Raw genomic sequence first — 21,042 nt, forward strand, 5'->3', positions numbered from 1 at the left:
ACTTCCTCGGGAAGTTCATTCCCAACATGGCGGCACACACCACAGCCCTCCGCCATCTCGTCAAAAAGTCAACGGAATTCCAGTGGCTGCCCGCTCATGAGAACGAATGGCGTGAGCTGAGGGCAAAAATCACCACAGCCCCGGTCCTGACGCAAGCCAGGACGGTATTGGGGTGGTGCTCCTCCAACGGGATGACTCCTCCTCATGGGCCCCAGTTGCGTATGCCTCCAGAGCCATGACGCCCACTTGAGCAACGGTAGGCTCAGTTCGAGAAGGAATGCCTCGGCCTCCTAACTGGAATCGACAAATTTCACGACTATGTGTATGGCCTCCCAAAATTCACGGTTGAGACAGACCACAGGCCACTAGTCCACATAATCCAGAAGGATTTGAATGACATGACGCCTCGGTTACAACAAATCCTTCTCAAGCTACGCCGCTATGACTTTGAACTTGTCTACACACCAGGCAAAGAACTCATTGTTGCAGATGCCCTTTCCAGGTCTATCACCACACCATGTGAACAAACTGACTTTGTCTGCCAAATCGATGCGCAGGTGCAATTGTGTGCCTCCAACCTTCCGGCCACTGATGAGAGGGTCATCCAAATTCATGAGGAAACGGCCAAGGATCCTCTGCTACAGCATGTGATGCAGCACCTCACGAATGGCTGGCAGAAGGGACAGTTTCCCCAGTTTTACAACGTCAAGGACAACCTGACGGTGGTGGACGGTGTGGTGATATACATCACTAAGTACACAAAGGGTTAATGTACATACACTACACCTAGCTAGACACTAGAGGGAATACCAGAGACATGACACACAGGCAGTCAACCAATAGGTCAGTAAGATAGGACACGACCAATGGTCAGTCACGATACACACAGGAGGTGACATTCTCACAGGAGGGCATTACACCAACCCATATAAAAGGACACATCACACATGCTCAGTCTCTTTCCAGTGAAGACACTCGGTGTGTACAGACACAGGATTGATTGAGAATCACACCCACCACGTGGATTGTAGCAGACTGGTTAGTCAGTCTGAGTAGCTGTAGCAGGATTAACAGTAGCGTCGAAGAGAGCATAACAAAACAGACGGCATCCTCGTGAAGCTCGATAGGATTGTGATTCCGCAGAGCATGAGAGCTATGATGCTCGGCCAACTCCATGAGGGTCACCTGGGGGTCGAGAAATGTCGACGCAGAGCTCGAGAGGCAGTCTATTGGCGGGCATCAGCCAGGACGTTGCCAACACGGTCCTCAACTGCCCCACATGTCAGAAATTTCAGCCAGCTCAACCCAAAGAAACTCTGCAGCAACGTGAGATAGTGACCTCCCCATGGTCCAAAGTCGGTGTCGGCCTTTTCCACGCCAAGGGGCATGATTATGTCCCCCTCGTCGACTACTTCGCCAATTGCCCTGAAGTGATGAAACTGCCCGACCCCGCGTCGAAGGCGGTGATTAAAGCATGCAAAGAAACGTTTGCCAGGCATGGGATACCGCTCACGGTGATGAGTGACAACGGTCCCTGTTTTTACAGCCAGGAATGGTCTGATTTTGCCCGCCTATACAACTTTCGTCACGTAACCTCCAGCCCCCACTACCCGCAGTCAAACGGGAAGGCCGAAAAAGGGGTCCATATCATCAAGAAATTACTATGCAAGGCTGCAGGCTCAGGCTCCAACTTCAACCTGGTGCTGCTGGCATACAGAGCATCCCCGCTGTCCATTGGGTTGTCTCCCACGCAGATGCTCATGAATCGCACTCTGCGAACCACGGTTCCAGCCATCCATGTTCCAGACCTTGACCACCTCACGGTCATACAAAAGATGCAGCAGTCTCGGGCCCAACAGAAATCAGCATACCACGCTCATGCCACGGATCTCCCCGAGCTGGTCCCAACTGATCGTGCTCGTGTGCAGTTGCCTGACAGCGGCTGATCCGCCACAGCTGTGGTGGTCAAGCAAGTGGCCCCGAGATCGTTCCTCGTCCGCATGGCTGATGGTTCCTTCCGACGATGCAACAGACGGGCACTGCGCAGAGTTCCACGCCCGCCACCTAACCATGATGTCCCGCCTCACACAATGCTTCCTCCGGACATGCCCTACCACGAGGCCACCGATCTACCAGCAATCCTGCTGACCTCCGCATTGGCGGCGATCCTGCCTATCCAAGTGCAGGGGGCCGCTGATCCACCCTTGAGGCGGTCAACCAGAATTCGTCACCCGCCGCAGAGACTAAACTTATAGACTGAGCTTTTGCACAACTGTGTTACCTCATCGTTTTGACCTCTGTAAATATCGTTGTTCCCGTTTCATCTGCCCTATATCAGCACTAGCGACACCTTCCTGTGTACATAAGGTCATTTTAGCACATTCTGTATATAGTCACGCACATATACACATCCACACGCACATGCACCTTAATATTTATTATCTCAACACACACGACATAGAAAAGAAAAGGGGGAGATGTCATAGTATACATCTATGTATACAATGGAGTGCAGACAGGCAGTGATTGACACACAGGATGACCAGTAAGCACACACAACAAAGCAGCCAATCACCAGACAGGACACGACCACTATAAAGCCAGAGGGCACCAGTTTTCCCTCTCTCTCGGGACCCAGCCTCTGAGACAGTCCGAGCTCGTGAGCTAGCCAGTGCCTACACCATGTGGTAGCTAAGTTAGTCTGGTCAGGCTAGTGTCAGGTCTCCAGTCAAGTCAGCATGGTGTCGACCCACAGTTGAACATGTATAATAGTTTGGATGTTGAATAAGATTGTGTTGCATTTTATCAAGTGTTGGAGGTCTGTCTCTCGCTACACTGCATCAAGTGCAGTTCACCTCGACCCAGCCTACCCAACACATCATGGCCCTAGCTTTAGTTTGCCTCAATAAACCTTTGTTGTTTTAACCTTCTCCGGACTCCTGAGGATATTATATAATTGTAAAATGCAGGCCTCCTTAATTTACAGAATTAAAATGGAAGGTCAACTGCACTCAGCATTTGAGTCATGCAAAGTCCTTTGAACATGCAATGTCAGGTTGAGTTCATTGAATCCTCAATCATTTACACACAGTTTGAGTTTTGTGAATTAGGGGATTGGGCTTTTTATTTTGTGAATTAGGGCCTTTTTCAGTCTGTGGGTGGGATTTACTGGCTGTTCACGCGAGCGGGATATTCCAGTCCCACCGACGGGGCATGGGTTCCCCGGCGATGAGGGGGTGCAGGCACCGGAAAATCCCGTTGACAACGATGGGACCAGAAAGTCCCACCAGCAGGCCGCCTCTGCTGCTGAAAAACACACACGGCAGGTTGCTCGGTAAACCCTGCCCGATATCTTTGTGCGACGGACTCTCGAAACAAAGGCGGGCCTAGAGGAGGTGCGAATGGCAACAGCAGAGTCGCCATCAGCAGCCGCTGTCTGAGAAAGAAGCAGGAACAGGCATGTCATAGATTATCATAGAATTTACAGTGCAGAAGGAGGCTATTCGACCCATCGAGTCTGCACCGGCTCTTGGAAAGAGCACCCTACCCAAGGTCAACACCTCCACCTTATCCCCATAACCCAGTAACCCCACCCAACACTAAGGGCAATTTATCATGGCCAATCCACCTAACCTGCACATCTTTGGACTGTGGGAGGAAACCGGAGCACCCGGAGGAAACCCACGCACACACGGGGAGGACGTGCAGACTCCGCACAGACAGTGACCCAAGCCGGAATCGAACCTGGGACCCTGGAGCTGTGAAGCAATTGTGCTATCCACAATGCTACCGTGCTGCCCTTAATGTCGAGTCCAGAAGGCTGTGAATCTAATTGAGCACCATGTTTGCGTGCGATGAGCTCACTCTTTTATAATTTCCAGGAATTATTATGACGGTTTTGTTTTGCGAGTTCTCCAAGCGAGAATAGATTTCTAAATGAGGAAGTCTGATCCCTGTGAATGTGCCAGTCTTGCGGAAGGATCGATCAAAGCACTAACGCGTTTCTCTTCTTCTGGCTTAGGTGGTCCTTTGGGTGCTGAAGCACATTTCGGAGAAGTGCAGAAAGCATGGGAAAAAAGCTTGACTTGTCTGGTTTGACGGATGAAGAAGCCGACCATGTGCTGCAGGTTGTCCAGAGGGATTTTGACCTACGGAAAAAGGAGCAGGAACGACTGAGGTAGGTGCTGGCCTTTGCAAGTGCTGCTTGTTTTTTTTTTTGCGTTTGGGTCAGTTCGTTGTTCGGGATTCATGACCTAGTTTGTAAAATGAGGCCAGGAGGCCGTTGCTGCGCGGGAGGACTTTGCTGCTCCAACCGAGGACTGCAAGTTCTGAAACACTCTCAATGGATTGAGGAGTAACTCCGATTTCGGCAGCAGGCTCTATTTCATTGGGAAGTTGTTTAAACTGCAAGACCCTGTGTAACAAAGACGGGAGCTTGTATGCAGGAAGCAGTTGCATGCATTGCTTTTTGTGACTTCCTTGTCGATTGCATTTGGAGCTGAATATTATTCAAATGGAGAAAGACTGCAGAAAGCTGCAGCACAGAGGGATCTGGGGGTCCTCGTGCATAAATCAGAACAAGCTAGCATGCAAGTTCAGAAGTTAATTGGGAAGGCCAAGGAATGTTGGCCTTGATTTCAAAGGGGATGGAGTATCAAAATAGGGAAGTCTTGCTAAAACTATACAAGGCACTAGTTAGACCACACCTGGAATACTGTGAACAGTTTTGATCCCCTTATCTAAGGAAATATATTCTGGCAATGGAAGCAGTCCAGAGAAGGTCCACTAGACTGATCCTGGGTATGGGGGGGGGGGGGGAAACTATGAGGAGAGGTTGAGTAGATTGGGCCTGTGCCCATTGGAGTTTGGAAGAATAAGAGGTGATTTTACTGAGACTTATCATATTCTCAGGGTGCTTGCCAGGGTAGATGCTGAGAGGATGTTTCCTCCTTGAAGGAGAGTCTAGCATCAGAGGGCATAATTTCAGATTGAGGGGTCACCCATTTAAAGTGAATCTGTGGAATTCTTTACCACAGAGGTCTCTAGAGGCTGAGTCGTTAAGTGTGTTCCAGGCTGAGACAGACAGATTTTTAATCAGTCAGGGAATTAAGGGTTATGGAGATGAGGCAGGAAAGTGGAGTTGAGGATTATCAGATCAGCCATGATCTCATTAAATGGCGGAGCAGACCCGATGGGCTGAATGGCCTACTTCTGCTCCTATGTCTTATGATCTTATTTTGTGCAACGGTGTATTGTTATAATTGCTTCACAGATACAAGTCCCTGCTGCTTTCGATGGCTTTTACAATTCCCAGAAGGAAAAGGCAGTAAAAAATGGGGAGTCAGAACACTGGTCCAAACTGACCTCGTATAACTTAAAATGGAACACCAGTTTAAAAACTTGGGAGTAAGAATTCTGGCCCAACCCGCAATTCTTCCCACTGGGTTCGGTTGAACATAGTTTTTCGAATATCAACAACTGGAGGGTTGTGGAATACTGAAAGTATTGTTGCTAAATTTGCTAATCAGTTCGGAAAGTAAGTTGTGGAGAGCACATAAGGGGTCTGCAAAGGGATGTAGACAGGCAAAGTGAGTGGGCAAAGACATCTGGCAGATGGGAGTATATAGTGTGGGAAAATGTGAGCTTGTCCACTTGGGCAGGAAGAGTAGAAAAACGGTGCACTATTTGAATAGAGAGAGATTGTAGAACTCTTGTGGTACAGAGGGATCTGGAAGTTCAAGTGCATGAATCGCAAAAGCTGGTATTCAGGCACGGGCGAGTGATGGGAGGTAAATGGTTTATTGCAAGGGGGATGAAATAGAAAAATAGGGAAGTTTTACTGCAGCTGTACAGGACTTTGCTGGGACCACCAGGTGGAGTCCAGTGTACAGTTTTGGCCCGAATTAAGGATGTAATTGCAATAGAAGTTGTTCAGGGAAGGTTCACTCAATTGATCCTTGGAAGGGTGGGGTTGTTTCATGAGGAAAGGTTGGATAGATTAGCGCTGTATTTATTGTGGAGATTAGCAGATCAATAGGCGATCTTATTGAAACATACAAGACACCGAGAGGATTTGACTGGGTGCGTGCTTGAGGACGTTCCCCTTGTGGGGACACAGGTTCACCTCATCTTAATCTTAAATAGCACAGCCCTTATTTTTAAACTATTTCTGAGTCATTAGTCTGTGGAATTCTCTTCCCCAGAGAGCAGTGGAGGCTGAGTCATTGAATATTTATAAGGCTGAGTTAGACTCATTTGTCAATTAGGAATCTGTGTGTCCGGGACGTGGGGGTGTAGACCGGAAAGTAGAATTGAAGGCAGAATCAGATTAACCATGATCGAATCAAGTGGCAGAGCAGGGGCAAAGGTAAAAAAATTACCTACTCCTCCTCCGAATTTATATATCGGTACCTCCATATGCACCTTAAATGTGATTTGGATTATTGTAGCTATTATACTGAAACATCCTTTATGATGTTGGTCTCCGTTTAATGAAAAGCTATTGAATTGCTTCACTTGCCTTTTGTGGTGGAAGTGTAACCAATGCTACTGGATAATCATGGAACATATCCTCTCGTTGATGTATGTTGAGGGTCTCAATTCTGCCTGCATTACCACCCACGTGGACTAGTCACGGAAATCTACCCGCGGTGTCCATTTGTAAAATAACCATGCCTCAAAGTAACGAGTTTCTGAAAGTGTTAAAACTATAGCTCAACCCACATGGACCTTTCAAAGGTTTTGTGTTTCTATAATTGCCCCCAATGATGATATTAAAGATGGTCATGAATTCCGATTTTAACGATATGCAGCTCAAATTTACCATGTGACATATAAGTGATCTGCAAGCAGGGACAGAGTGTAATGTAGCAAAATTTGAGGATGATACTAAAATAGGTGGGAAAGCAGACAGTGAAGAGGAGATACAGATTTTACAGACGGATATAGTAGGTGAGGAGATTGGGCCAATATTTGGCAGATGAAGTTTAATGTAGATGGGTGTGTGGTTATCCATTTTGGCCGAAGAAATAGGAAGGCAAATTATTATCGAAATGGAAAGCAGATTTGATGCGTCTGAGCAGAGGTATCTGGATGTCTTTGTTCATGAATCACATAAAGTCTGTATGCAGGTACAGCAAGTGATTAAAAAGGCAAATGGAATGTTAGCGTTTATTGCAAAAAGACTAGAGTATAAAAGTAGCGAGCTTCTGTTGCAATTGTGTAGGGTGTTGGTGAGCTCATATCTGGAGTATTGTGTCCCGTTTTGATCCCCTTATTTGAGGAAGGATGTGGTGGCATTGGAGGCAGTTCAGAACAGGTTCACCAGATTGATTTTTGGGATGAAAAGGTTGACATACGAGGCGAGATTAAACAATTTGGGCTTGTCCTCGCTGGAGTTTAGAAGGATGCGAGGGGATCTGATCGAGGTGTATAAAATACTAAATTGGTTTGATAAAGTAAACGTAGACCAAATGTTCCCTCTTGTGGAGAAATCTAGAATGAGAGGTCATGGTCATCGGTTGAGGGGTGTTAGATTTAGAACTGAGATGAGGAGGAACTACTTCTCGCAGAGGGTGGTGAATTTGTGAAACTCGCTGCCCCATAGTACGGTGGAATCTGAGTCATTAAACAGTTTCAAGAAAGGGATAGATATATTTTTGATTTCAAAATGAGTTAAAATGATAAGAGCAACAGGTGGGGAAGTGGATTTGAGACCAGGAAGAGATCAGCCATGATCTGATTGAATGGCGGAGCAGGCTCGAAGGGCTGAATTGCCGACTTCTCCCAATTCCTATGTTCCTATGTGTAATTTGTTTGGAAAAGATGTATTTTTAAAGGATTAACATTTGTATTCATAAACAATCGAAATAAGCAATAGTTTTAAGTGTGTTTAATTGAATGTTTCTGTGCCTGGAAGGATAAAACCTATAGTGAGATACATGTTGGCAAAGGTTTTTGTATGTGTGGGGGTTGGTTCAGTTCCAGCAAGAGGGGGCTATGGCATGAAAAGTAAATACAAGTAAGTTGTTGCTTCGCAACAAAAGGCCACTTTCCAGAGAAAAGGGCTTTTCTTCATTTTAATTGAAAGCCAGAGCAGTTGCGATGGGACATAGGGACTGAGAAGTTCTGAACTCTGCCAGGAGATGCTGGCAGGACAAAGAGTTGCAAAGATACAGACTTCCTAAGGAACAAGATACAGTCCAGATAACCATGGAATTGGGATAGAAGGAAAGTTTAAGACAACAGAGACCCAAGGTATTGTTCAGAAGAACTCAAAGAAGAGTAAACAAAGAGTTCTGAGTTAACGAGACAATTTCAGTAACCGGCTTTAAAGTGGGACAGCAGCCTTCAAAGGTAATCAAATGTCTGATGCTATTTGAATACATTTTGAATACATTTGAATTGAGAGTTAAAGCAATTGTAAGCAGATTGTACAGCAGTCGAGATGAAATCCTAAAGAGTTTGGTTTAAGATCTTGGACTGGATTCACTGTTGAAAGTGATGTGGAAACTTTGTTTAAAAGTGTCATTTGGTAAACTTGGACTGGACTTTGGAATGGAAAGCATTATTATTATAAGAGAAGATTTTTTTTAAATTTAGAGTACCCAATTCTTTTTTTTTTTTTTTTCAATTAAGGGACAATTTAGAGTGACCAATTCGCCTACCCTGCACATTTTTTGGGTTGTGGGGGTGAGACCTCGGCAGACACGGGTAGAATGTGCAAACTCCACACGGACAGTGACCTGGGATCGAACCTAGGCCCTCAGCGCCGTGAGGCAGCAGTGCTAACCATTGCACCGCCGTGCTGCCCTTGTAGGGGAAGATTTTAAAGCGTGTTTTTGGGAGCGGAGTTTGGAAGCTGTCGTGTGACAATCATCTGGAGGGATTCAAGGAGAAATCCACAAACACTAACTGGGTTCAGAGCGGAATGTGCATATTTAACCACAGCCAATCTGTGTACTTAAAAGGGGCTTTGTGTTAATGGGACTATTGTAACTTAAAATGTACTTTACAATCTGTGTTAATCTTAAAATCGGTGTGTATGTGTTAAGCAGAGGGGGGGGGGGGAAAAGAGTACAGGAGTATTGCGTAATACCACAACTTTTCATGTTTACTAATTAGCCCTCTGACTTTGTTCCTCCACGTTTTACAAAAAATATGCGGCTGGATTCTCCTTAGTAGTGATCGGCGATCGGGCGGAGAATGGATTCGGACACCGGAATCAGGGCCAGCATCGGTTTGACACCGGTCCACCATGCTACACCCCCTCCAAACCGCCGTCATTGTGCTGCGTGCCGTTTCAGCGCCATTGACGTGTCATCCCCACTCGCGATGCTCTGCTCCCATCAAGCAGATTTCCCGATAGCGCGGGCACACTCGTCTGGGATCTGTGCCGCTGGCCGGGGGGGGGGGGGCTTCTACTCGGGCCGTGGGGTGGGCTGTGGGATCGCGGTTGCCGGGATAGGGTTCCAGAATGGCCGGCGCCATTTTTTGCGGCGTGACCGGTGCAGGTTGTCAGCCTGCGCATGCGCGGCCCGGGACCTAGCCACTCTCTGTCCGTTTTCAGCGCGTTCCGTGGGCGTTTCACACGGCGCCGGTTCTCGCCACGTACCGGAATCGGTGAGGGGTCGTGCCGTTTTCCTATCGTGAACAGCACTTAGCCTCAGGAACGCAGAATCCTGCCCGTGATCTTTGGAGCCAGGGCTCCATTCTGGGCTCTTCCCGTCCTGTCATCAACAGGAATTGTAACAAAGCAAACTGGAGAACATAACTTTAACACATAGAAATGTTCTGGAAAGTGGCCAGCAAGATTTTTTTCAAATAAAGATGATTTTCTTTGAGTCTTTCAAATTTTAAAATTAAACAACATCAATTATCATTTACTCCCCACTTGTGTGTGCCAAACCTTGCATCGTTTTGTAGACAAGACAGTTGACCAGATAACCGACTCCCCAAAAAGCTTGTCCACCACCAAAAGGGACGAGTTAGGAATGTGATGCAATTCTCCCCACTTGCCCGGATTAGTGCAGCCCCAGCAACACTCAACAAGCTGAATACCATCCAGGACAAAGTAACCCACTTGATTGGCACCCACCCTCCATCTTCAACATTCACTCCCTCCACCGCCAATGCACAGTCGCAGCCGTGCGTACCATTTACAAGATGCATTGCAGCAGTTTACCATGGGTCCTTTGACGGGACTTTCCAAACCTGCAACCTCAACCATCTAGAAGGACCAGGGCAGCAGATGCCTGGGAACACTGCCACCTGCAAGCTCCCCTCCAAGCCACACGCCTTCCTGACTCGGAAATTTGGGCTGTTTCGCACAGCACCGGGGTTCCCAATGTGGCGGAGAAACCAGCGTCGAGGAGAAAATGGGATCACAGCTGTCCACTTCAAAATTACTCAACCATGAAGGGAGATGAAGGGGGTCCATACTGGGATGGAGGTGGACAGGGGGTGACCCAGAACATCCCGGAGCTTTGGGGGTCCGGGGAAGGGGGGTGGGCTGAATTGCGCTGCAGGCGGCAGCCACGGGACCTCGCTATCGGGCCACCCGCTCAAAATGATTCCCTAGCGAATCCCTCACAATCCCCGGCATGCAAAAATTTGGGATTGGGAATCCCTTCCGGATTTGTACTCCCAGCCAGCGCAGTCCTGCACCAGTGGTAGAACATAGTCTAGTCTCCCAAACGGAGAACCCTGTCCTTTATTGCTGTTTTTGAAATCTTGGCCCTCCGTCCCTAACAGCGCTGTGGGTGTACCTCTCCCGCATGGACTGCAGCGATTTAAGAAGGCGGCTCAGCGTCACATTCTTGAGGGCAATTGGGGGATGAGTAATAAATGCTGGCCTAGCCCAGTGATGCTCAGCGACATCCACCTCCTGTGAATGAATTAAAAAGCTCCAAGACAATTATCTCCTGTCAGCTGCTGGCAGGCGTGTGAAAAGTTTGTTCTAGTTGCAGTTTCATACAGGCTGCTGCGCTCCCTCATCACTCATAAATGAGATCAGGAACTCCCTGCAGGGACGAAATACGAGAGAGGTTCAGACTTGACACTGATAACGGTTGCCAGTCAATTCGATTGATTTACCAATCTAAATATTTGAGTCACCTAATGCTCAATGAAGAGCACGCCGGGGATTTGAACTGCATGCCTCGGAGTGCTTCACTCAGCTCGCTGTCCTTCACCGGTGCCTTCGCACTAGACGCTGCTGCGTGCGCGTTTTTATTCCCCTTTTTCAGTCTCTCAAACCGAGCTCCATTGAAACTGCACTTTCCCAATTCAATCCTCGCTTATCGGACAATGTGCCTGCTTCCCAACTTGGTCTGCTGATCAAGTTCATCTCTGTTTGCTTCCTGCTTTGGCACCTTGGGAATACACGTGGCGTTTTGCTCGCATCCCAGATTGTTAATCTGACCAGAGACCATCTGCTCATCATTTCTGCCTCTCCCATCACTTCAGTGACTCACTTACACCAGCGCCTCCATATCTCATGACTAACCCCCCCCCCCCCCCCCCCCCACCACCACCACCACCACCACCCTGAGCTAACTAACTTCCAACTGATATGCAAGTTGCAACAACCGCCACCTGTCTTTCACTACTTTAAACTAGATATTTTGACAATAATAATATTAATAATTGCTTATTGTCGCAAGTAGGCTTCAATGAAGTTAGTGAAAAGCCCCTAGTCGCCACATTCCAGCGCCTGTTCGGGGAGGTTGGTACGGGAATTGAACCGTGCTGCTGGCCCGTCTTGGTCTGCTTTCAAAGCCAGCGATTTAGCCCAGTGTGCTAAACCAGCCCCTTGCATTTATATAGTGCCTTCCACAGCCCCAGGGCACACCAAAGATGTTTCTAACCAATGAAGTACATTTTCTTTGAAATGTAATCACAGATGTGGTGTAGGAAACGCAGCAGCCAATTTGCGCACAGATAGCTCTGACAGTCAGCATGTATGATAATGACCAGATAATCCTCCGTTTCGTGATTTTGCTTGAGGGATAAAAATTAACCTCCATTCTTCAGAATAATGCCATGGCATCTTTTGCTGAAAGGGCCGCCGGAACTTTGGTAAAATGTTTCATCCATCAGAAAGAGGGGAGTGCCCGGCACTGCAGAACTCCCTCAGTACTGCGGGGAGGGTCGGCTTGATTTTTGCATTCCAGCCCGAGAGTTGAGTGGCATTTGAACCCAGTCGAGGCAAGACTGGTAACTGCTGAGCTATGGCCAATCAGGGGGTTCGGAGAAGGGGCGTTCGGTGTGACTGATCATGAAGTCAATCTGCTTTCCTGGCAGGTCATGTTGGGACGACTATGCAGTGCACCAATCTATTAGCGTCACAAGTAGGCTTACGCTAACTGTGCAATGAAGTTACTGTGAAAAGCCCCCAGTCGTCACACTCCCGTGCCTGTTCGGGTACACAGACGGAGAATTCAGAATGTCCAATTCACCTAACAGCATGTCTTTCGGGGCGTGTGGGAGGAAGCCGGAGCGCCCGGAGGAAACTAAGCAGACATGGGGAGAACGTGCAGACTCCGCACAGACCGTGACCCGAGGCGGGAATGGAACCCGGGTCCCTGGCGCTGTGAAGCAACAGTGCTAACCGCTGTGCTACCATGCTGCCCATGGCCAGCAGTTTCTCGCATCTTCTGTAAATTCAAAAGTAATTTTTTTAACATAAATTTAAAGTGCCCAATTAAGGGGCAATTTAGCGGGGCCAATCCACCTACGCTGCACATCTTTGGGGTTGTGGGGGTGAGACCCACGCAGACACGGGGAGAATGTGCAAACTCCACACGGACAGTGACCCGGGACCACTGCACCACCGTGCCGCCCCATTCAAAAGTAGGCTGAGTAATTTTTTACAATTGTTCTTTTAATCCTTACCAGTTATTTCTTTCAAAGTCTGGCAGATTTGAACCACTGTGCTGACTCACGGGCCCACTTAAAACATCTGGCAACATGGTTCTCTTTTCAGACCGCCATTTTTGGGAAGACACCAGACTGGGGCCCGAGCTGCTGGGTCCTAGCTCTGGTGGAGACATAATGGGCTGAATGGCCTCCTTCTGCACTGTAACAATACGGCGATGCTGTTATGACCCACCGGACTTTCTCGTGCTACTCCTGAGTGAATCTGGAAAGTGAGAGTTTACATGAGGAAACAGGCTGATGAAAGCAGGAAAAAATTATGCCGAGGATATCTCCAGAAAGATATTAAAAATAATATTGAAGCGCTCGACAAATCGATCAGCAAGAAAGAAAATAGTTAAATGCGAGGTGAGCCTCGGGTTATTTGTTTTTGGGAGAAGCGAAGACTGAGCGGGAGATTTTACAGAGGTATTCAAAATCATGAGGGGTCTGGACAGAGTAGACGGGGGGGGGAAACTCTTCCCATCGGCATCTGGGTCAAGAAGCAGAGGGCGTAGATTTAAGGTGATTGAAGGAGCCAACAGTGATGTGAAGAGAAGTTTTTTGGGAGCTGGGGTGCACTGCCTGATAGGGTGGTGGAGGCAGATTAAATCTCTACTCTCAGAAGCGAATCGCAAAATTATCTAAAAGAGAGAACCTTTACAGACCTATGGGGAAAGGACAGGAGCGTGGGGCTAGCTGAATTCCTCTTGCATGAGAATTGACGTAGAGGGGGTGGCCTCCTCCTGTGCTGTAAACCATGCTATGATTCTGTGGATAGTTACCAGATGCTTTGCTCAGTCCTTGCAGATCTGGAGTATATTGGAGATGTGATATATTCTGTATTGGTTAAAAGCAAGAGGTTCATCATCGTCATCCCAAGAAATGTGATAGAGCAATTAGTTGAAAGAAGGAAAAGATGCCAAGGCCTGTTGGGACACAAGCCAAGGATCTTGCGGGAAATGGTCAAAGAATTACTGGAGTTGTGACGAACTGGGAGAAATTTTAACCTTGCCCTCTGGGTGTGAACAGTTCGGTTTGGTCTCACGACAGAGTTGGGGCTCGTGGGACTGGTGATAATGGGCTGGATTTTCATGGAGATGTGGAGGCCCCACGACCATTTGAAAATGGCCGACGGGACCAGGTTCCAGAATTATTGCCCCAGTTCTCGACTTCCCCAAGTTTTGTCAGCACAGGATTTGCTGGACCCATTGCAGGGGTAAGCATTTCCCAGCCCCACACCCTTTCCGCTGAGTCAGGCCAGCTTCTCCAGGACTTGTGGTTCACGGCTCCGCGGAGGTGTTATGAACCATGCTCTGAATGCGGGAAACTTTTGAAAACTTAACGTTAAAAGTTCTTGCCATGCGTCCCGTGTTAATTCCTGTCCACTGCCCTCCATGCCAGCACAGGCCCTCCTGCACCTCCTTTCTTAATAAAATACTTTTATTCTCCTGCTTTTTCACATTTTCATCAAATTTACACCCACCAACAAATAATCAACAGTAACAAATACAATGGCAATCCCCTGGCCAACAATCCCTTTATCACATCCACACCCAAACAGCCCCCAAAATTTTAAATGCAAACATCAAAAAAAAAATCAGGAATCTGCCATCTTCCCATTCATAATCCTTATGCACTCCAACCCCTCTCTTCCCCCCCCCCCCCACCCCCCCACCCATCGTTCAATGTCATCCAATTCTTGAAAATGCATAATAAACAAAGCCCATGAGTTGTAGAAGCCTTCCATCCTTCCCTTCAACTCGAACTTCACTTTCTCAAGCGTTAAGAACTCCAGCAGGTCCCCCCTGCCACGGCACAGGGCGGAGAAGTTGACCCCCCCCCCCCCACACACACACACACACACACACACACACACACACAAAACGGGACCCGCCTTCGGGCGATCAGCAAGGCGAAGGCTAAGACATCTCCTTCCGCACCCTCTTCCAATCCCGGCCGATCCGACACCCTGAATATGGCTTCTACGGGACCTGGTTTGAGTCTCGCGTGCGCCACCTTCGAGATTACCCTGAAGACCTCCCTCCAATACCCCTCCAGCTTTGGACAGGACCAAAACATATGAACATGATTTGCGGGGCCCCCCGAACAGCGCTCACAAACATTCTCTACCCCCTCAAAGAGCCGGCTCACCCTTGCCCTTGTGGGGTGCGCCCTGTACACCACCTTCAACAGTATCAGCCCCAACCTCGCGCACAAAGTTGAAGCATTCACCCCGTGGAGCACCTTGCACCACAACCCTTCCTCCCACTTTGCCTTAATCCCCTCTAGCGATACCTTATCTTCTCCCAGAATCACCCCATAAATCGCCTGACACCACCCCCTTCTCCATTCCCCCTGTCGTCAGTATGGTGGCCGGTGCCGCTGGAAAGCTCTGTACCTCCTTCCTAGAGAAATCTCGGACCTGCATACACCTAAACATTTCCCCCTGCCCCAACCCATGTTTCGCCCCCAGCTATCTACCTCCTCCTTGGCGTTTATGCCAACTCATAGCACTTTCATACCCATTCACCCAATATGATCTCTGTAGAGAGCCAGTGAACCCTTTCATAAATGGCATGGGTGGAAATGTTTAAAAAGCAACCATTCATGACATTCTTAAAAAACTGATGTTGCAATAACCCTATAAACATGTAAATGGAGCAGACATTTATAGGGGTGAATTCTCCGGCTCCCCGGTATTTCTTGCTGGTGAGCCATCGCAAGCAGCGGGATTCCCTGTTTCCGCTGTAAGCCAATAGGATTTCCTATTGTAGTTACCCCACGCCGCCGGGAAACCCTTAGGCGGGAATGCACTTCCGGCAGAACAGAGAGCCCCACCAGTGGAGATGTCAACCCAAAGTATCAGTAGCAGTAACAATAAGCACTTGACAACTCTTTAATCTTGTGTGAAGAAACCAGTGACAAAAATAGATCTTGTAAAATCATTGTGTAAACCTAACAAACAATTAATGTTTCCCACTTCTGCGTGCCTGTTTTAATAAGGGAATACAAGCCTGGACCCTAAGCCAAGCCTCCTCATTCTGAGTGAGTCAATCAGACATTGCGTGGCGAGGGACAACCGGTGGGGTAAAGGGCGGGTTAGCCAGAAGCCCCCTGAGAAACAGGAGCGATGCCCCGAGAGGTGGGAAATGAGAGGAGCCATTCAACCTCCTGGTGATAACAGCATCCTATCAATAACGGGCAGAGCCCATTTTGGGGATCAGTCCACAGGGGTGTGGTCTCCGAATGATTCATTTGCCCTCTCCCCGATGTGCTGCATAAGACCCCTCTGCTCCTTCGAACATAAGTTTTCAAACTCGTAATAACCCTCCAACCTCCCAGTGTGTCCTCTCCTCCTGTGAGGAGATGAGCTACAGGTAAAACGGAGCCCCATTTGCCTCCAGCAATCTGTGATCACGCTATGAAAATTCCGGTTAATTGCTCCCTTCGTACCCTTAATTAACTCCCTGCCGCTGGGGCGGTGGGGGGGGGGGGTGGATGGCTGTCTGCCCAGCCAGAGGTTGGGACCTTGTTAGCGAACCTTTTCAAAATTACCCCAGACCATCCCCGCCGTAGCTCGAGGGAACTAGACAAAATCCCCCACCCCAATTTTTACTGAAAAGCAACCATATATGGCTATGCATGATGTTGGGATGGTGTTTTCTCTGTCTGTCTATGTCCCAAGAATGACTCCTCAACAATTATTCGCCAGCCTTGACTGTCACATTGATAAAGGATAGACCTTCCTGGCAACATGTTACATCCTGACGTACTGCTGGATTCCATTTCTGTAGACTAAGATACAAGCCAAGAAGACTTTTTTATGTTCAGTACTCGTTCATGTTTCATCATTTGTCTGAATTTACCACAGAACGGCTTTGATTGTCTGGTGAAGAGACAATCTAATTAAACCACATGTGTTCCACATGTACTAGAATTCAGGTGGTAAATAATAAATAATCTCTCTGTCGTTGAAACTCTGGGCAGTTCGGACACGAGACCGTGAACGGTGTCAGTCACTCGAAACCAGGATGTCATCCACCAGGCTTCATGACTTGTGTCCCCCTCCGGTGACTCAGCAGGCCAATCCTGGATCCGTAAGTCTTTGGGAAGAGAGGACCAGAGTTGTCCTGAGGGACGTGAGGATTCCCGAGCCAGTGACCTGTCCTCTCCCTCCTTCTGCTCTCCTTACTTCTCTCGAACAGACTTTATGCAGTCAGTTTCCGACTATGGTGGGGCTCGTTGGGTGACATGCGGTTCGCCCCAGGGTACAGTTTGCGGCAAGCTCCTCCCATACGCCGACATCCATTTCTTCCCTTTCCAGTGACTCAGTCCGAGAAAATATTTCCTCTGCTGCCCTTGGGGATTGGGTGTCCGTCCTTCAATTGGGAGAAGCGGATCTGCTTCGGAAGCTGATTATTTGGCACCCAGGTACAATGTCTGGATCAGGTGGAGCTAATGTCACATGATCATGGTTGTGATACTGGAGGGGTTGTTTTCAGTGAGGATGCTTTTCCACCCAACTTCCCTCTTAACTTTGAGCATCTTGCGAGGACACTGCTGGTGGAAATTCTCCAATCTTTGATGGGTGACCCCAATCTCGCTGCCACACACAATGGTGGTGACAATAACAATTGGATGAAAGCGTTTGTCCTGTTATGGGGATTATCGAATCACAGCCGATTCTGTGCTGGATATCCTCTTCAGCAATGACTGTTTGTTTGAGAAAGGGAGTCAACGAGATATGGGAAGTGTCCCATGATTTCTATAGTCTCTCCATCAATAACACTGGCTGACATTGGGTAATGAAGTGGACCGGTTGGCTAGATGGCTAACGTGTGGTTCAGAATATGAGATGTACAAAGGACCTGCCTCCTTGCCCTGCACCTGAGAGTGGAAGGCAGTGGCTAAACACCACTGAGGAAAAATTGCCAAGAAAACGGCTCAGGATAAAGCTTAAGCAGAAAATGAGCCAAAGGCCTGTCCTGAGGCAGAGCAAACATGAACTGTTATTGAGGGAGAGGCCAACTCAAAAGTTGAAAAGGTGGCCTGAATGTTGCTGCGGTTGGAAAGAAGTAGCTTAAAACCTTGCGTGCCACTCTCTATTTTATGGCTTATGTGTTGGTCTATCCAAAGATGAGCAGGTTGCGTCAATTGGCCATGTTAAATTGCCCCTTGGTGTCCAAAGGTTAGGTGTGGCTACAGGGATAGGGAGGGGTGTTGGCTTAGGTCGGGAACTGTTTCAAAGGGTCGGTGCAGACCCAATGGGCCGAATGGCCTCCTATACTGTAGAGATTCTATGACTTCTATGTGTACATGTGCCTCAGGAACAGTGTATGCTTGAAGCCATTCCCGTACCAGCCTCCCCGAACAGGCACCGGAGTGTGGCGACGAGGGGCTTTTCACAGTAACTTCATTGAAGCCTACTTGTGACAATAAGCGATTTTCATTACATTTCATTATTGGGAAGCAGCTCCCATGCTTATTGCCTATCCATCCATAGGTGGAATTGGCCTTCAAATAAAAATATTTGTTTAGGTTAGTTTGTCCAGGGACATTAAAATTGAGCTGAAACAAGCGCAACGAGCTGTAATCACGTAGACAGTTTCTCGAAGAGCAGTACAAAACTCGTTCATTTGGTTTCTGTTAGTTTAATCAGTGGTGTGAATCTAATATTGCTTGACTATTAGTACATTGCTTGTGTGACACCCATAGAATACATAAAACGTTAAATGAGCACATTTAAAGTTATTATTCATAATTTTTTTGATCCTCAACTTTTAGGTTTCAATTAGTAATGCGGCTTTGAATTTTATTGTTTCCATTTTTATTCCACTGGCGATATTTAATAGTTACAACATTTTTGAAGAGAAAGTACATTCAGCAGGATATATGGCAGTAGAAACTTGTCTTGGGTGCTAGTACTAACGAGGCAATATTGTATTGGCAACCTGTTATAGGCCCTTGATATGAACCAGAACAGATAAGAGAAGTAAGCATGGGGAAATATTAGGCAATAGCAATCACAACATAATAAGCCAAACATCCGGGTTCCCCAGTATCGCATTTGTGGGGTGATGCACGATCAATTGGACAAAGCTGAGAGTTGAATACAACTGAGGCTTTATTACTCTAAGATGTGTGGCCTCCCACAGCAGCTGGCGAAATGGCTGCTGCACGGAGGGGACACATTTATACTCCGCCTACTGGGCGGAGCCAGCAGGCAGGGACTACGCTGTACCTGTAGTACAGTGTCTTACCGTACATCATCTAATATATGTACAACAGAGGTTTACCACATTCACCCCCTGTTAAAATTGAGTCAGGCGGGGGTGGTATATACAGCAAGTTTGAGTTTAATGTACAGTATCGCAAGAAAAAAATTTATTTTGAAGTCCAGTGGCTAGACAGTCCCGAACCAGTTATAGGTTTAGTCGGTCCGGGGCCTTGATGTGCCGCTTGGAGCGACGCAGTGGTGGCGGCGATTCCTCGTTGACTCCGGGAGCGTGCCGAAATCCTCTTCATCCTCAGGTGTGGGCAGGGGGAGGACGGATGGTGTGCGTGCGTGTGACCTGCTGGTGCCAGGTCCCTGAGGGAGACAGTGTCCTGGCGGCTGTCGGGGGTATGCTACGTAGGCATACTGGGGGTTCGCGTGGAGCAACTGCACCCTTTCTACCAAAGGGTCCACCTTGTGGAGTCGGACGTGCCTACGGAGGAGTACGGGTCCTGGAGCTGCGAGCCACGTCGGGAGCGACACCCCAGATGTGGACTTCCTGGGGAAGGCAAAGAGACCTCGTTCATTGGGTGTGTCATTAGTGGCGGTGCACAGTAGTGACCGAATGGAGTGCAGTGCATTGGGGAGGACCTCTTGCCAGCAGGACGCTGGGAGATTGCTGGACCGTAGGGCCAGTTGGACAGTAAGGGGTGGTAGGGGCCCGCCGAATTTCAAGGTTAGGCTCTGGAGGTTACATTGGAAGTCCAGGCCAAGTAGCAGGGCAGCGCAGAGATTAGGGAGGACGTAGAGGCGGAAGCCGCTGAATTCTACGCCCTGGACCGTGAGCGTGATTATACAGTACCCCCGGATCGCCACGGAGTGGGATCCGGAGGCCAGGGAGATTCTTTGATTGGCAGGGTGTATCGCGAGGGAGCAGCGCCTTTCCATATCAGGGTGGATGAAGCTTTCGGTGCTCCCGGAATCCAGTAGGCACGAAATGAAAATGAAATGAAATGAAAATCGCTTATTGTCACAAGTAGGCTTCAAATGAAGTTTACTGTGAAAAGCCCCTAGTCGCCACATTCCGGCACCTGTTCGGGGAGGCTGGTACAGGAATTGAACCATGCTGCTGGCCTGCCTTGGTCTGCTTTCAAAGCCAGCGATTTAGCCCTGTGCTAAACAGCCCATGGTCACGTGCCCATCGATCTTAACGCTGGTCGATGCGGTGGCCAGGTTGTGCGGGCGAGACTGGTCGATGGTGGTCGTCGCTGGTGTCGGATGATGGGGTGCCTGGGGGGCATGGGTCCTGAAACGATGGTGGTGCCCATGTGCCGTGGGGGAGACAAGATGGCGGCACCTGGAGATCTTGGGGTGGACAGAATGACGGCACCCACTTGCCGCACGTGGCGGGGGTTGAAAAAGATGGCGGCACCCATGGGCCGCACGTGTACCGCGGAGGGGAAGATGGCTGTGACCACTGGCCGCGTGTGGTCTGAGGGGGAGAAGGTGGCAGCGCCCACTGGCCGCGCCTGGTCAGGGAGGCGAAGATGGCGGCGCCCATTGTACGTAAACGAGGGGGGTCGGTGCGATAGCGCCGACTGCGCGGGCCTGGCAGACCGCGGCGAAGTGCCCCTTCTTACCGCAGGCCTTACAAAAGGCAGCGCGGGCCGGGCAGCGTTGGCGGGGGTGTTTTTGTTGGCTGCAAAAGTAACATCTGGGACCCCCGGGGTTAGCTGGCTGGCGCGTGGCACAGGCGTATTGGCTGGGTAAGGCCCCCCCGCTGGGGCGGCCGTCTGTGCGGACCACGATGCGTAGGAGGGGTGGGCCGCACGGTTGGGGGTGAAGGTCTGAATATTGCGCGAGGTGACCGTCATGGACAGCGCTAGCTTCTTTGTCTCTGCGAGATCGAG

The 21,042-nt window shown here is 48.8% G+C and overlaps 1 protein-coding gene across 3 annotated transcripts in view; it reads left to right on the forward strand.

The window, feature by feature from the left end:
- Positions 1–21,042, forward strand: part of myripb (myosin VIIA and Rab interacting protein b) — a 475,899-nt gene that overhangs the window by 38,252 nt on the left and 416,605 nt on the right. For all 3 annotated transcript variants that reach the window (XM_072510045.1, XM_072510047.1, XM_072510046.1), the window contains exon 2: positions 4,022–4,177. In XM_072510045.1, coding sequence (XP_072366146.1) covers positions 4,068–4,177 — 110 coding nt within the window. In that variant the 5' untranslated portion in view covers positions 4,022–4,067. The remainder of the gene's footprint in view (positions 1–4,021; positions 4,178–21,042) is intronic.

The sequence above is a fragment of the Scyliorhinus torazame genome, chromosome 6, assembly GCF_047496885.1.
Source record: "Scyliorhinus torazame isolate Kashiwa2021f chromosome 6, sScyTor2.1, whole genome shotgun sequence".
NCBI classification, from domain to species: Eukaryota; Metazoa; Chordata; class Chondrichthyes; order Carcharhiniformes; family Scyliorhinidae; genus Scyliorhinus; species Scyliorhinus torazame.